This window comes from Colias philodice, chromosome 8 (assembly GCF_061535455.1).
Source record: "Colias philodice isolate Cphi_HAF_F1 chromosome 8, ilColPhil1 Martin Lab GWU primary, whole genome shotgun sequence".
NCBI lineage: Eukaryota > Metazoa > Arthropoda > Insecta > Lepidoptera > Pieridae > Colias > Colias philodice.
This window is the reverse complement of record NC_143093.1, coordinates 6,116,200-6,134,429: the sequence shown is the minus strand read 5'-3', so window position 1 is coordinate 6,134,429 and position 18,230 is coordinate 6,116,200. Positions and strand designations below refer to the sequence as shown.

The following is an 18,230-nucleotide window of genomic DNA, read 5'->3' as shown; positions in this document are numbered from 1 at the left end:
AGCTACACATCCCTAATCAGAAGCGAGAGATTATAAAAAAAAGGATGGTTGCCCGCGCCATTGGCATGTATACATGCCAATGGGGCGTAACTGATAGAGAATAGTGCTGTAACTTGCTGCAATTTTATATGTATTTTTGTATCTCAAAAGGTTGATTTTTTTTGTTGATAGTTGCTATAAATGTGGTCTTAAGTTTTTACAGTAGGAGATGAGGTTAAATAAATATTATTTTTGTGTTATAAGCTGTTTATTCAAATATTCAGACGTGAATTATTATGTTTATCGATAACATTTTGGACTCCCTACTATTTTCAAGGTTATCTCATTGAATTTGTGGCTTGGCGTGGAGGGCACGGCGATGCGTTTTTGCTCTGGCGGTCAAAAGGTTAAACTTCGCTTTATGTCCCTAATTCTCCTAATTATGCGGTTTTCAGATTAAGCAGTTATTTCAGAGTAATTGCCGATGGCTGGGAAGTGCAGTTAACATTTACCTAAATAATACGTAGCTTTTAGCTAGTGATTGTTGTAGTAAAAGTTTTAGAATTACTACGGAATAAATAGTTATTTCATTCAAAGACCTTCTGATTGTTATCACTCGACACTATAATATCAAATCATCAAACTAAAATGCAATTCATTTTTCTCACATTTCATAGCAAAAGCCTTACACTAATTTGAATCCATTACACGTCTTATAATAGAAAAAATTAATTTTATATTGTCTTAAAAACACATACAAGGTACAAACCAATTTGCTCATATTTTATTCTCTCTTCAATTTTATGAAATAATACCTCATTTCCTTTGAATTAATTTATATTTTTACTATAAATTGGCAAAATATATGATCTTGAGGTTGTCGAAACGTTTGAAATGGAGACAGAAAACACAAATTTAACTAAAGACTTTTTATTTATTCTTATATTACAAATAACATTATGTACACTTTATTCATAACATATATTGTTATAAATCTTATATCTACCAATAGGTGTACCTATTATAACTTTATACTTTTTGGAAAAAACAATAAAAAATAATTAAGGAAAAAAAATGGAAAATGTATTCATTAGCCTCAATGTTTAAAAGCAAATTCATATTGTTAGATAAAATATATGTGGTGATGTTTATTCATAAAAACACTTCATTTAAATAGTAACTTTATAAACAAAAAACACAAATAAACAATTTAACTAATATAAATTAGGTAATACGATTCTTAGGTTTGTTGACCTCATTAAATCATTAGTGTAAAGGTCACGGTTGCAGCTGTTAGAATATTTTGTTATTTCGATAATTTGATACTTGACCATGTCGCTATAAAAAGCGACAAAGGACAGGACATTTTATTTCAGATGTGCCAACTTATTGTGTACAACGTATTAATTTAAAATAAAGTTGCATGCATGGATACAAAATTGATTGATTGATATTTTTACGTCACATATTTATTGTTACAGTGACTGCTCCGAAATCACTTTTTTTGTTTCGCAGTGACTTTGAAATTGTAAGAAATAACAAAATTATTTAAATTATAAAACAAAATGTTCATTTCTTTTTAAGTACGTCTTGGTCTTTAAATATAAATTATGCTTTGCAAATATTCCGTTTCTCCTGACAATCGAGAAGATCTCTATTTAATAGCTTCGCAATGAGCTAAATTGTCGTTATTAGCGACACGTTCAAGTATTACCGATAAAGTCAATAGTACAATTTAGTAAACAGTAAACACTATTACGAAATTTACATTAAAGTTATCGAATGATTGGAATTTACAATATCCTTACTCCCTGAATAATTCTAACATAGCAAGTTCAGGTAGGTATCTCTTTAATTATCAAGTAATAAAGACAGTGTAAAGAAATGAAGCACGTTATTTACAAAAGATATAAACACCATTGGTACTATAGGCACTCTATTCAATAACAAATCAGAAGTTGTACATTATGGTGAGTTTTGGTATTAACATGATCTCACATATATCATAAGGTATTCTTTATCATCTTATTTATAATTTGTAACTTATATACACGGCACATTCTTTGTTAAATTAATAAAACAAAGCCATTATTTACATTTCATATCTACATGATAAGGTACACGCAATCATTATATATAATATGCAGCATGCAAAAATGAAAATGTAATCCAATTTTTATTCAAATTTTTAAAATCTAGTAAGTATAATAGCAATACATGTACAATTATAAAAGAAAGATTACATTCGCATATCTGCATAGAAATCTCCGATACAAATTAAAACCACTCTATACTATAATTTAAACCACTTCAAACCATAATTCACAATAGGGCACCAATTAATCACTTTTCATACGATCTGAAAGCACTCAATCAAATTCGTTCTCCGTCGATTTGTTTATTCATTGTTCAACAATCGTCGTTCACAACACACGGGAGCACACATTCGCGTGTTTTGTTATAAATGTGCGAGTATGTCTATTTCCGACGGAGGCGGTGTGCGTGACTCGTTGAGGGCGGGAGACCCGGAGACTGTGACGATGACGGGCTGAGCGTCAGTGTGGACGATCGTAACGAGATGTTCATCAGGGTCCTTCTCCTGTTCGGTAGGTTTGGGAAGAGCTTCTATTGTGTCGTTGGAATATTTGAGATCGATGGGAGTTATAGAGGGGAGGTTGTCGGAGACTGTGTTAGGCGGATCGGCGCGAGGTGCCCGGTACGACGGCGGGCCGCTGTACTCTGATACGCACCACGCTGCTCCCGTTGATCCTCTGAAAACCAAAAACAGTATAGAGTATAAGAAAATAAAATGACTCATAAGTAAAGTAGGTAAGTTTAGAAAATTGGGTCCTGTGTTCAGTCCCGTTTTTGGCTAGACACAAGACTAGTCACTGAGCTGCTCATGAAGAAAATCGACATGTAACGCATCTGCCCATTGCCAAAGGAACAAGAAGATTTTAAGAGTATAATTATTTATAAAATACATTCTCATCAAGAAAAATATGAGCCAGTTCATATGTAACGCGCGCACTAATTGAGGATTTGTTGCTTAGAAGCCAGAAGGAAACCAATAATTAGGATTGAGGGTTCCGGCAATAATCTTAGAAATCACGATAAATCTCCCATTTTACTAATTAATTGTTTAATAACAATATTGTTCTGTTTCCGCAACACGACATCAAGCGTTCCGCGTAATTTTGATAGCATAGTCGAGTGAGTGTGTTAATTACACATTTCAGGTAATTTTGAACAAGAGCGGGCTAATATGTTTTAATATTTACACGTCATGTCCAAAGCGCAATTGGCTGTCTCTTTATTGACTAAAAAATATTTATTTATTCTTTATTGCACTTTATTAAATGGAAAAAAATATCTATTGTTTTATACTAATTAGTAATTACAACAGAGGGTCTTATAAGTTTAGAGCGATTTCTAACAGACAATCTTTGGTACTATAGAAGGATAATCCATACTAATATTATAAATGCGAAAGTAACTCTGTCTGTCTGTCTGTTACTCAATCACGCCTAAACTACTGAACCAATTTGCATGAAATTTGGTATGGATATATTTTGATACCCGAGAAAGGACATAGGCTACCTTTTATTGCGAAATATGTACCACGGGCGAAGCCGGGGCGGACCTCTAGTAAATAATAAATAAAGTTATTTCGCACCTGACTAGACTTGCTGAATTGGATCTGTATGTTGGGGGTGGTGATACCACTGGTGCACTTCTGTCTAAGAGAAGTAACCTGAAACAATTTAATTAAATTTAAACATTATTATAACAACAACTAAAATAACAAATGAAGCATAAACAGCACATGTTGGTTCATTTTATTTTAAGTTACAATTTATGGAACAAACTTAGAATCCTTTTAACCATGTATGCAAAATTAATCAAACAATATTTAAGGAACATATGAAATATTTGATCAATACATTTATAAAACAACTAACTAAATACATTTATAATCATACAATTATACATAGGATTTACAGAAACAACTTGACACATCCATAAAGATAAAATGCAGTATTACCTGAGTCTATACTCTTGCATAGATGCTTGGTAAGTCGGTGGTGGGGGCCTATAGTGAAACTCAGGGTATAGCATGGCCGCATACGGGTGGTGTGGCCTCGCGTAGCTCGGGGGCAGACGGGGCACGAGCCGCCTGCAAGACGCACGGCGTAACCCGAATAGGGCACAAGGGGCATCTCTTGCCCCTAGCCTCCACGCTAGCCCTGCTGCTGTTACTAACACCACTCCTATACCTGTAATATAACAAGAGATTAGTTTAGATTAGTAATCAGTTTGTTTTCTGTGTCTTGTTTGATTCATGTATTATTGGCTTTTTTTAGAAAGTAAATTCTTAAAGGGCGCCTAAATAAAGTCAATCTTTATTGAAAAAACACTAAGGCCTTTTGACACACACATTATTGAAGGTAAGTATTTAATAGCGCATTTGTTTAATATGTAATTTCATTTATCGAGCAAAATTAATCAATCATGTAACAGCCATCCCTATAATTTATTATGAAATCCATAAACACACATGACCCAGCAAACAAGAGTCAAATAAAACTGTAACTAACTGATGTGTGACATGCACACATGACGCTCAAACAATATTGACAATAAAGTTTCCTGTTTGCATTCGTACTTTTCAAACGAACTTTGCAAATGCTATATATACATCTATAACTATACGTTCATATAGGCAAAGTTTCCCAATCCAGGGTTTACCCGAGTCCCGAACACCGATTTCGATTACACATCAATCGACGTTGATGCGTGAAGTAACCAATGAGTGACGCGTACAAATTGCTCCCAGCACAATAATAGATCACTTGTCTGTAACAACATCATTTGTCCCAAACGCTAATGAAAATCCAATTAATTCAGCTTGAAAACTCATTGGAAGTTTAATTGAAAACTTGGGCCGACACGACTTTGCGAATGATGTAATGAGATTTCGGCTAGACTTGTTATTGTCATATGCACGGTGAATACTCAATGAGCTACCCTGTTTCACGGTTAATTACAAACATCTGTTGTTACAGTATACAAAGCTTTATTTAATCTTATAAAAACTCAAAGGCGTTGGGCCAAAAAGGTACTTACGCAAGGTTTGCCTTCGTCCTTAGGTACATTAATTATAATACGTAGATACAATATTTAAAACTGTAAAAAGGACAGAACAAAAAACCATAACCAAAGCTTTATGTAGGAATCTTATTTAAACGTGAACAATTTTTGCCATAATGATCATTTACTATTTTTTTAGTAGGTATCTTACATCTTTAGTTCTCGGCACAGATCGAATCTCGAACCCATTTACCGATAAAATTCAAGTATATTTGTAAGATGACGAGTAAAATTTCGTTTCACACGACCAAATGGATTCGATGCTGGAAGTATTACGTCAAAAACGTGATCGTTTTTCAATGAAATGCTTAACTAACAGTACCATTAGAAATAAAAATTTCTAAAGTATAGACTATAGTTATTTTTAAAATAATCGCCATTAAAATTCAGTTTTAAACTCAGTGACAAAACGAATAGCACGTTCACGTTTTGAAAGGTGTTGTGTTAACGTTCTCCTTTGATCGAAAAACTTAAACAAAAGAGAAACATTAAACGCGGAGCGAGCTGTTAAATGATCAAAGAGTTTATGTGAAAAATATATAATAACAGAACCGAACACGGGCAAAGCAATTAAAGCAAAGTAGAGATGCTTCTAGTTTTTTTAACTGATAGGTGCAATATGACTTGTTCATACATATCAGCAAATCATATTCGTACATGATAAGATTACAATGGAAGCTTGAGTTATATAAATCTCAGACTAAAAATAAATAAAATAAAATAAAATATTCTATATCTTATTTCAGAATCATTCTCTTTTATCTGATTAGCACAAACCAAATAAATTAGAAGACTCCTTTTTTATAAATCAAAATACAGATCTTTATCTAGTACACATACAAAAGTATGTGTAGGTATATTATATTAGGGTAATAATTATTTACCTATCATTAAAAGTATTAACGTAAGTGGTGTCGGGTGCGGCCTCAAGGCGCCCAGCGTGGCTCCCGCGGCCACCAGACAGGCCCCGACCACTCCGAGGAAGAGCACACATAGCCTCAACGGAGGCCGACCACAGCAGGACTTCGGCGCGTTCCCTTCTGCCTCTGAACACGCGTAGGCGGCGCCTCTGCCTGATCTGTAACAAAGAAATCTTAAATTAGACAATATTTACATTACCATTGCCACTAGAGGCAAAATAAAAATTGTAATGTGAGTAGCTTAAATACCTAAATAATTGACTTTTGTAATAAATAAATACAGCGGTATATCGGATATTTCCACAATCGTAATTAATTTTAGAGGAAATTTTACAACTCGAAATAATGAGGACTTAACAAATGACTGCTAAAACATGATATTGTATGAATCCGTTTTACTTTGTAATTATATTTAAATCTGATAAATGGTTAAACATATTAGCTGTGAATTTTTTTACAATTTCACAGTCATTTCTTGTGAACTTTAAAAGATCAATTTATAACATTTCCCAGAGGACATAAGTTCGAGCGCGGTAAATCGCATCTGCTAACTTCATGCTGCATTATTCATGCAGCATGCAACGCCCATGTTTCCACACGATATGAGGCTTATGACTCCTTTAGCCCATTCATCCAATGACATTTCACTTAATGTAAGCGTATTCAAATTAATTCAACTAGAGCAGGCTCCAAGGAGATGTTCGTTTGCAAAAATAGCGGACCTAAATCTGACTTCTGATATATATTGTATAGGTCCCAGACATCCTATAGACAGATGTTGCCAACCAGTTTTGTGGTCCCCCTGCCCGCACCCCGGTAATTAAATATGGCATACAAAGAAAAAAATAAAAATTTCCAAAACATGCCGTGTGAGGTATCAAATGAAAGAGCTTATTGAGTAGATCACGAATATATAGCATACTATATACATTTCTTACACTTTCTCTAAGATTTTTTAGAAAATTTACGAAAATGGTCCATTTTTGAGTTAACTTTAAACCACTATAGATTGAAAACTCATGAATATATTTTTTAAATTACTATTTTAAATAATTAACAATAGTCCATTGTTTATGATTCAATAGTTCGTAATATAATATAAGTGAGCTATGTGGTGGATTTGATGAAAATAACTATATACTATATGAACTTGAAAATATACTCGCCATCTTTGAATGCTCCCCCCACTCCCCCATGCAACTATTTCACTGTACGAAATATTGAATCGTAAACAATGGACTATTGTTAATTATTTAAAATAATAATTTAAAAAATATATTCATGAGTTTTCAATCTATAGTGGTTTAAAGTTAACTCAAAAATGGACCATTTTCGTAAATTTTCTAAAAAATCTTAGAGAAAGTGTAAGAAATGTATATAGTATGCTATATATTCGTGATCTACTCAATAAGCTCTTTCATTTGATACCTCACACGGCATGTTTTGGAAATTTTTATTTTTTTCTTTGTATGCCATATTTAATTACCGGGGTGCGGGCAGGGGGACCACAAAACTGGTTGGCAACATCTGTCTATAGGATGTCTGGGATCTATACAATATATATCAGAAGTCAGATTTAGGTCCGCGATTTTTGCAAACGAAACTCCACTGAGAGTCCGGTCTAAACGTTAAGCATAGAAATAAATCAAGCACATTGACATAATACCGACTCTTTTATATTTTTTCACATTTTAAACTTCAGTTCGAAAACCCAAAAGCCTAATGCAAATGAGTTTAATTCGTAATTCGACCGTTGACTGTCTGGTGCTAAAATAGGTAGCATCAGACGTAAAAGACAAAAAAGGGACCGGGCTTAAATAAAAATGCAAAAAGAGAAAATAGGAGATTAATCTAAATGTAGTACCTGTACCTTCCGCTATGAAACATCCTACTAAAACGAAAAACTGAGCGCCAGTTATGATTTATCCTTTGTACATTTTTGAAATCTTGCAATTCGTAGCCAATTAAAAGTCCTGCCACGCTCATTCGTCTGCTTTTTACAACGCTAATGGGCTTCCCCTGTTCCGTGACATTAGCTTTGTTTTTATTTCAGTTTACAATGTTTTAACATTTTCGACCAAAAGTAATTTTATTTTTTCAATTGCACTTAATTAAATTTGCATTGGATTTTAACTAACTGGAATATTGTTTATAAAACATTAGACTCGCCAACCATATGGTGCAGCGCCAATATTGGCCGGATATGCGGATGAGTGCGCGCAAGTTCACTGACCTACATCATTAGATATAAAGGATGAGGGTTCTTACAATTTTAATCGCCCATGTATAGCACAATGTGCTACATAAGCTTAAGCTCCTCACATACGACACGTTTGTTACTTGTATAGTTGATATGAAGGACAATCTAATCAACATGATAAAGGTTATAAAATAAGAACGAAATCATTGCCCCTTTAAATCAATATGTCCCATCTTTAAACAGAGTGAATAGTAAATTTAAACAAAGATGAAATACACACAAAGGCTTAAAACGTCTAGTTAATCTTCTGGGTTTAGTTTCGTATGGAGCGTGGCGGCATGGAGTCGGATGAACGTCGGACATTTTGATAAATGACCGTTCCTACAATAACATTCATTTCGTTTGCGGGCTCTTCTCTCCTCTGTTTTTTAATTCGTCCAGTCATAGTACGCCTTCACAACTCACTTTGAGGCTCGAGCGGGAACCTCATTATTTAGGCTTTAGAAACTTCATTAAGCTTTCAGAATTATCGTACGATATTACAATGTTTCGTATTTATATAAGAAAATCAATTACAATTCTTTAGTTTACTAATATTTTTTAATTTAGTTTTACTACGTATCACGTCATTTTTTTCTTTACAGTCAGACGCGGCGTCACACGTATCGCGTTCAATGTAACATATGGGCAATTAATGTATTTGAACACGCGATGTACCAATTTAGTAATTAAATTAAATTATTGTATGTGAATCACACACAACAATTTTCATCTCCTAAGTGAATGTGGTTAGAAATATTGTAATTTATTGGTTTACTAGCGACCCGCCCCGGCTTCGCACGGGTGCAATGCTGATACTTTCCGTGCTGATACTAAATACACTACAGAAAAATAATTGTGAACGTTGTATAGGTATAAAAATATAGCGGCCCGCTCCGGCATCGCACGGGTATAAAATACCTACATAGCCGGGCGGCCGCAAACGCTACGTCCCGCAATTTTTAAATCTGTAATATCTTCGAAAATATTCACTTAAATCATACGGTGTAAAGGGCCATATGGATCTATATTAAATGAACAATGTATCCATGGTATTTAATTGGTTAAGGATTAATGCTGTATTGGTTAAAATCACTTCGAAAATTTGCCATTATTTGTCGTAAAAAGTAAATGACAAAAAAAAGTTATTGTGGGTTATCCATAAGAGATAGACATATACCATCGCGGACTTTTCTGTAGACCTTTTCAATGTGTATAATACTTAGTACATTATTTTGATAAAACTCGTAGGGTTCAGCCTGCGTTTGCAATGTAAGCGGAATAAATGTAATTTTTTACGACATCACATTAGAAACCTCAAAAATAACTGTACTTCTCCACTACTTAATGGATCTTATTATACATATAAACCTTCCTCTTGAATCACTCTATCTATTAAAAAAAACCGCATCAAAATCCATTGCGTAGTTTCAAAGATTTAAGCGTACAAAGGGACATAGGGACATAGGGACATAGGGACAGGGAAAGCGACTTTCGTTTATACTATGTAGTGATGGTTGTGTATAGATAGTTTATTCAACTCTTTGGTCTAATTGCACAATCCTACACAAACATTAAGAAAATACTTATAATGTGCTATGTTAATCGTAGATACTTACTTGCGAGAATTTGGACAAAATCCAAGATATATTACGAACCAAAGTTTTCTTAATAAGACAGGTTATAAATATGCAAATATCTCAATTTCGTGAAGATTTAATACTTAACTAACATTGCGGAGAGAACCTCATACTATGGACCTCTGAATATGTTGTGTTTATATTAACCCATATCGTGGAATAGCTTTAGGGCGTGAAATTTATGTCATTAATAAGGGCCTGAAGGTTAATTATCTTATTTATAGTACCCACATTATATTATGCATGTATTATTATGAAATTAAATTGACAATCTAATAGCCACTGTTGATGTCACTTAATTACTGCATAAATAACAACATTCATAATGAGCGTCAAATAATAATTAATGTATTAAAGTAAAACTTATGAAATAAATGCTGATTAAAACTTGAAATGATTCCATTATTTAGTTTCAAATCGTCATTGTGCAATTAGTGTAATAAATATATATCATAAATCACTACGAGAAAAAAAAACAGTAAGTAGGTATCATAAACAAGATGGTAAGTACTGACTGAAGTCTAGTGTACACATAAAGGCAATACAAAAGATAGAAGTCCGATAGAAAAGTATGTTTATGAAAATGTTCTCACGAGATACTTGTTCTACTTAAGTATTGTTTACGAACAAAATGATATTGAAAGAAAGGAAACTAATTATCCTATAGTTTATTGCCTATTGTACGGCAGTGTAATGCGTGCCGCAAAAAGATCAATTTCTCAGCTTAATCCCATCTCTGATCCGACCCTTTTTTAAGGCCCACGCTTCATCGACCATAGTACCAATACGAAGAAATACACGATCATATTATAATACATATATATAAATATTCAACATTCCATCGCACGAAAATTCATTTTAATGCAGCGATTTTCATAAAATTTATATTTACAAGGCAACCTTTCCGTATAACGTATCAATTTCATTCGGAAACATCATTTACATAAATTCTCTCATGTCTGAAAAAGTTGTAAACATTTCTCTCGGAGATGTAAATAGAAATTGAAATATTTTATTCACGTATGAATAAAATGTATCTTGTATACGTATTATGTTCCTATTTGAATCAAATGTAAATTGTGCCTTTAGCGTTAATTCTCTCATTCAATTGACAGTAACATGACAGTAACTTATACGAATAGAACTATTTGAACTGTGAGGAACTATTGGCCTATGAAGATAAAAATATTAAATCAAATTACACTTTAGTAGTGCTGTTTCTTAGTAGATAGTAAAACATAAAATATTAGATCTTACATGCGACTTGAAACATGACGTAAATAAATTGTACCCAATCACGATAGAAAGTAAACGGCGTAATTGTAATTATAATCGAACACGCTCATTTAAAATATAATTAAGGGCCGGCGCCCACTGCCGGCACGGCGTGGCATGGCAGGGCAGAGGATTTTATTACTAATGAAGTTATTTTGAATCTTATTTCAATCAGTTTAGAATTCAAGTTACTTTATTTCGATGCCACGATGCCGCGACGTATCGCAGGATGCTGCAGCATGACGCGGCACGCCGCAGGATGCGGCGGCATGACGTGTCTTGCTTTGGGGTCGAGGAATTATGATTGCTAGCTAGTTGAAATAAGGTTGAAACTTATGCAGCATTAGTGGGGCTTTTAGCAGGATGCCACGGCATGCCGCGGGATGCCATTGCACGCCGCGGGATGCTCTGCCGTGCCATGCCGTGCCGTGCCGGCAGTGGGCGCCGGCCCTAAATAAAATCATATTAATGAATAATGACATTAGCTACACGCCTAAGCGCGTCACACACGGTGAAGATACTATAATATTTTATCATCAGCGTTCTGAGCATCATTTTTCTTTTTGTCATTGCGTACTAAGAGTTAAGACCCCTGTAGAACCACCATCCTGTTACAAATTACCCACAAAATTTCGGGTCAACTGTAACAGAAAGACTTAGCATAAATCCTCCTTCAACTGTATTATTCATAAAGGCCACAGTGAAAGTGGCAACTCTAACTCTAAAAGAGTAAAAGGGATCACTTATAACTTTAGTATCATTCAGAGCAACAACGTTAAGCTGGCGTTAGCTTTATAGGCTCCCTTATTAGATCTCACGAGAGCTAACGTGTCGCCAGTGAGAGCAGCGAGTACCGTGTTTTCACTCTAATTACACCCTAGAGTTTGTTAGGGTGGAAAACGTACTTGCTCTTTGCTTTCGGGCTTACTGTGTCAGATTTTCCGCACAAATATTATGCACGGTTCGCTTCAGCGATCTGTATTAGCTATTAAAACATAAGATAATATTATAATCTGGTAAGAGATTATTATTATATGATATAATATATATTCCCGTTTCGTTACCACAAAATAGAGTATTTTACTTGTTCTCCGATAAATGTCAAATTTAAACGAAAATACCTTACACGCACCACCGGGCAATAACGAACGTTCAGTATCTACGAAGGGTTCACTACTGCTATTTTGTATTAGCTTACTGTAGATAATAATGTACCTGTTGATAATAAGAATATGTTTTCTTACTTTACAACTACCTACTTCTCGCAGATCTATTTTATTGAATTATAAAAAAACTCTAATAATTAACTCGTTTCTTGCTACCTACATATATATTGCTACATAATATAATAAGAAACTATATTCGAAAGTAAATAGTTAATGTACCACCATTCACACTCTAGTCATAATGGCTCAGGTGCAACGACATTATATTGTGAAAAGCTCTGTCAAGCGATTTCAACACGTAATCATCACCTTTCTCTGTACACAGATATTAGTTGAAAGATTGCTTGTCTATTATGCTCATTTTCATCTGAAGCCAAGTCAGAATGAATCGTCACTAATAGTGAGTGCACGCATGTGAACCAAGCGAGCATTGATCCATCTTGGTCGTGATCTTATGCTTCCTCTTCCTACATAGATTACATACGTATTAGCGAATCGTTTATGCAAGTATGTATAATATTTCAACTACCTATTACATGACGACGGATGAGCTGGTGTACCGTTGCATATGGGATGTAGATAATGGCATTATGCACTATTATTTACATAAATATAATGTGCTTAGAAAAGAATCTATATTCTATATTAAACACAAAAGGAATCAAAGTATGCATGCAATTTTTCTTACATCATTCTTTAAATTTTTTAAATTAAATTTTTCATTATGTTATATTGTATCTATATTTGCAAAGAGGACCTGTAAAAGGCAATGTAGGGAAATTAAAGAAGACGAGGAAAATAAAAAACACTGCTAAATAAAGCTTTAGTGCAAATCTCTCAATTATACATCGTGCCGTTCGCATGGTATTGACGCAAACATCCAGTAAACACGCTGAAAATGTAGGACCGTGCGATGACAAGGCTATGACAATATCACGTTGGAAACCGGAGGAAATAAATTGAGATCCGCGATAAGCGCTCCCTTTGACGGGCCCTGTTCGGATTAGGGCGTGAAAAATGATAGCTTAGAGACACGGCCTCGCAGACGAATGGCATGAGCATACGACACGCATTTGGACACATGAGGGCGACAATCAATAAAACGTTGGTAGAATCACAAAATACAGAGATACAATCTCAAAGTAATCAATACGCTGGTTTATAGGCTACGCTCTTCGCATTTTCAATTTATTTTCGAAACTAAACAACAAACCCTTTACAACAACTTATACGGTTGACGAATAGTTTCCTTAATAATATTTTACATTAGATTGATGTAGGTATAATTAGAAAAAAAAACTTTTGTACGTTAAAATAAATGAGTAACAATCACACACGTATCAGTAGAGATGTATTTAGTGTACTGAAGATGGTTACCTAATTAGGAACTCGTTTCTTGGTGAGAGAGAGTACAAACTATATTAACACAATGCATTCAAATGTCCGCCCACAAACAATAGTTATTTGTAGACGATGCGAAATCGACTATTGAAACGAAATGTTCGGTACACCGAATAACATCGTAGTATTTATTTCAAAATAAATAATTCTGAAGCTCGATAAAGCTGTACAAAATGAAACATGACTTTTTTTTGTACAAAGCTAAAAACATATTGCTAAATCACAAAGCGTTGCGAATTTTAATCCCGTCGAAATCCTATGACAGGGTATTTGGCGCGTGACATGTGTCAAAACTTGTAATTTTCGTCTTTTACACTTATACATGGAGGGAGATCGGTGTCGAAACACATGTACAGCTTTTGTTATTTGGAATGCAAAATAATAACATTACTAAAAATCCTACTGTGTGTGTACTATTGTCTTAAAAATTAGGTACCATAGCGAATGTAAGGGAGTTTTTGTATGTAATTTGTTCAATAGATTTTTGGTCCTAATACAAACATACAGAAAACTGACCTCAATGCTACCATTAGCATAAGCTTTAACCACTTTATAGTTACATTTGCCTACATAATGCTAACACGGACTACTTAATCAAGCCCGAATAGCAAAACATTGCCAGGAAAACGGAAAGCCAGTAAATCTAGCTTAGTTCCTACGGTATCAGCCTATACTGGAAAAAGTATTTTGGGTCAATGCGGTAAAGTCAGGTTGATTTACCACAAATCACTACACAATTGTTTTATAACTCTTGTGCAATGCCTTGTGCAAGTTTGTTTGTTTCAATAAATGAAAAGCTAACAAAACCAAGAAACTGTTGTTAAAATATTAATTGTAACAACTTATCGCAAATTACTATTAGAAATGTGCGATATTTATCCAGTCTGTGTTAAATATAATAAAGGCTATGAAACAATTAAAAATTTTTGTAACATCAATTCAGATTAATTGATCTGTACTGAGTACTTCAACATGAAGGTACATTATTAAATGCAATTTCATTATTTTTATCTATTTTCGTAATATAAATTAACTTAGTTTGTGAAATTATGCACTTACAAGAGTGTGTCTGTTTTCTCTCTTCTACCTTGTGATGTGAGTTTGTACACAATCACAGGATGTTTATTGTTTACATTTCGCCATAAGATAAACAGATAATAACAAACATTTACATTTTGCGTGATTATCGACGGCACGGTTTACAATATTACATATTTACTTTATCTTTTATTCTTTTGATATTTTGAGCTGGTATGTATTGTGAGCTTGGTGATGTATTTGAAGTCTTTGATAGGTAAATTAATTGAAATCCCATTTATCAATACCCTTGGTATTATAATGGCCTTAAATATATTCAAATATATAAAAATGCATTTAAGCAAAGTTTAGAATGACAATGATATAAAAAAAGTAGTTATATCTGTTATTGCACGCCTCATAAGCGAAGCGTTGAGGTGGGTACTACTGTCACTTCGCGCAAAACATCTGATTTTTCAAGCTCCGTCACGCTGGAACCCGCTTTAAAAAAAACCTTACTTTTTTTCAGCCTATTTTACCTACAAACGATGCTAATAAATGTAGTATAGGTCAATTTTTTGTAGTCTTATTAGTTACTTAGAAAACATCATTGATATCGTTCGAAGTAAAAAATATAAATAATAGGGTGTTGATTAGTTTTGGAATGGGTTCCAAATTGATTGTAGTTTATTGTAGTGGCAAGAAAATTCTTTATTTGCGTTGTTTTATCTCAAATTATTGCAAGAAGGTCACAATAACAAGATTTAAAAAAATAAATAACACTTGTTCAAAAACTACAAACGATGCCAATAAATGTAGTATAGGTCAATTTTTTGTAGTCTTATTAGTTACTTAGAAAACATCATTGATATCGTTCGAAGTAAAAAATATAAATAATAGCGTGTTGATTAGTTTTGGAATGGGTTCCAAATTGATTGTAGTTTATTGTAGTGGCAAGAAAATTCTTTATTTGCGTTGTTTTATCTCAAATTATTGCAAGAAGGTCACAATAACAAGATTTTAAAAAATAAATAACACTTGTTCAAAAACTACAAACGATGCCAATAAATGTAGTATAGGTCAATTTTTTGTAGTCTTATTAGTTACTTAGAAAACATCATTGATATCGTTCGAAGTAAAAAATATAAATAATAGCGTGTTGATTAGTTTTGGAATGGGTTCCAAATTGATTGTAGTTTATTGTAGTGGCAAGAAAATTCTTTATTTGCGTTGTTTTATCTCAAATTATTGCAAGAAGGTCACAATAACAAGATTTTAAAAAATAAATAACACTTGTTCAAAAACTACAAACGATGCTAATAAATGTAGTATAGGTCAATTTTTTGTAGTCTTATTAGTTACTTAGAAAACATCATTGATATCGTTCGAAGTAAAAAATATAAATAATAGCGTGTTGATTAGTTTTGGAATGGGTTCCAAATTGATTGTAGTTTATTGTAGTGGCAAGAAAATTCTTTATTTGCGTAGTTTTATCTCAAATTATTGCAAGAAGGTCACAATAACAAGATTAAAAAAAATAAATAACACTTGTTCAAAAACTACAAACGATGCCAATAAATGTAGTATAGGTCAATTTTTTGTAGTCTTATTAGTTACTTAGAAAACATCATTGATATCGTTCGAAGTAAAAAATATAAATAATAGCGTGTTGATTAGTTTTGGAATGGGTTCCAAATTGATTGTAGTTTATTGTAGTGGCAAGAAAATTTTTTATTTGCGTTGTTTCATCTCAAATTATTGCAAGAAGGTCACAATAACGAGATTTAAAAAAATAAATAACACTTGTTCAAAAACTACAAACGATGCCAATAAATGTAGTATAGGTCAATTTTTTGTAGTCTTATTAGTTACTTAGAAAACATCATTGATATCGTTCGAAGTAAAAAATATAAATAATAGCGTGTTGATTAGTTTTGGAATGGGTTCCAAATTGATTGTAGTTTATTGTAGTGGCAAGAAAATTTTTTATTTGCGTTGTTTCATCTCAAATTATTGCAAGAAGACCTATACTACATTCATCAGCATCGTTTGTAGATAAAAATAAATAAAAAAGAAATATTTTTTTGCTCTTGAATCACTATAAACGCAGTATAAGGCTTTCGATGAACCAATTTTCAGTCTTCAAAAAGCTGATGGAATTTATCCATTATTTCATTTTAATTACTTTTGTCGTCTCAGCAGTTTCGGATTATTAAGTGACTTTGTAACATTGAACAGCAAACTACTGAACATTAAAGATATCCAACTCTTTTTTTTTTTTAACATATATCATGTGCAATTTAATGTACACTAAATTACGAAACTCCCACACGCATACACAAACACGCACGTGTGCGAAGATGTATGTATGAGCATGAATATTTTTTTTTCTAAAACTACAAACGACACGAAATCCAAGGCTCATAATTGTTTTGAATATATTAACTTATTGAACACTAAATTTTTTGTTTTTTATTGCTTACAGGGGTTCAGCAGCCACTACAAACATATGAGTTTAGCTACAATCAACTACATTGTTTGTAGTTTTTGAACAAGTGTTATTTATTTTTTAAAATCTCGTTATTGTGACCTTCTTGCAATAATTTGAGATGAAACAACGCAAATAAAAAATTTTCTTGCCACTACAATAAACTACAATCAATTTGGAACCCATTCCAAAACTAATCAACACGCTATTATTTATATTTTTTACTTCGAACGATATCAATGATGTTTTCTAAGTAACTAATAAGACTACAAAAAATTGACCTATACTACATTTATTGGCATCGTCTGTAGTTTTTGAACAAGTGTAATTTATTTTTTTTAATCTTGTTATTGTGACCTTCTTGCAATAATTTGAGATAAAACAACGCAAATAAAGAATTTTCTTGCCACTACAATAAACTACAATCAATTTGGAACCCATTCCAAAACTAATCAACACGCTATTATTTATATTTTTTACTTCGAACGATATCAATGATGTTTTCTAAGTAACTAATAAGACTACAAAAAATTGACCTATACTACATTTATTGGCATCGTTTGTAGTTTTTGAACAAGTGTTATTTATTTTTTAAAATCTTGTTATTGTGACCTTCTTGCAATAATTTGAGATAAAACAACGCAAATAAAGAATTTTCTTGCCACTACAATAAACTACAATCAATTTGGAACCCATTCCAAAACTAATCAACACGCTATTATTTATATTTTTTACTTCGAACGATATCAATGATGTTTTCTAAGTAACTAATAAGACTACAAAAAATTGACCTATACTACATTTATTGGCATCGTTTGTAGTTTTTGAACAAGTGTTATTTATTTTTTTAAATCTCGTTATTGTGACCTTCTTGCAATAATTTGAGATGAAACAACGCAAATAAAAAATTTTCTTGCCACTACAATAAACTACAATCAATTTGGAACCCATTCC

At 32.9% G+C, this 18,230-nt stretch overlaps 1 protein-coding gene across 1 annotated transcript in view; it reads right to left on the bottom strand.

The window, feature by feature from the left end:
* Positions 1–1,563: 1,563 nt before the first annotated feature.
* LOC149486570 (uncharacterized) overlaps positions 1,564–18,230 on the bottom strand; it is a 75,849-nt gene continuing 59,182 nt past the window's right edge. Inside the window, exons 2-5 of the mRNA XM_089698299.1 lie at positions 6,015–6,208; positions 4,025–4,256; positions 3,656–3,733; positions 1,564–2,750 (exon numbers count right to left, since the gene is read on the bottom strand). Coding sequence (XP_089554425.1) covers positions 2,438–2,750; positions 3,656–3,733; positions 4,025–4,256; positions 6,015–6,208 — 817 coding nt within the window. The 3' untranslated portion in view covers positions 1,564–2,437. The remainder of the gene's footprint in view (positions 2,751–3,655; positions 3,734–4,024; positions 4,257–6,014; positions 6,209–18,230) is intronic.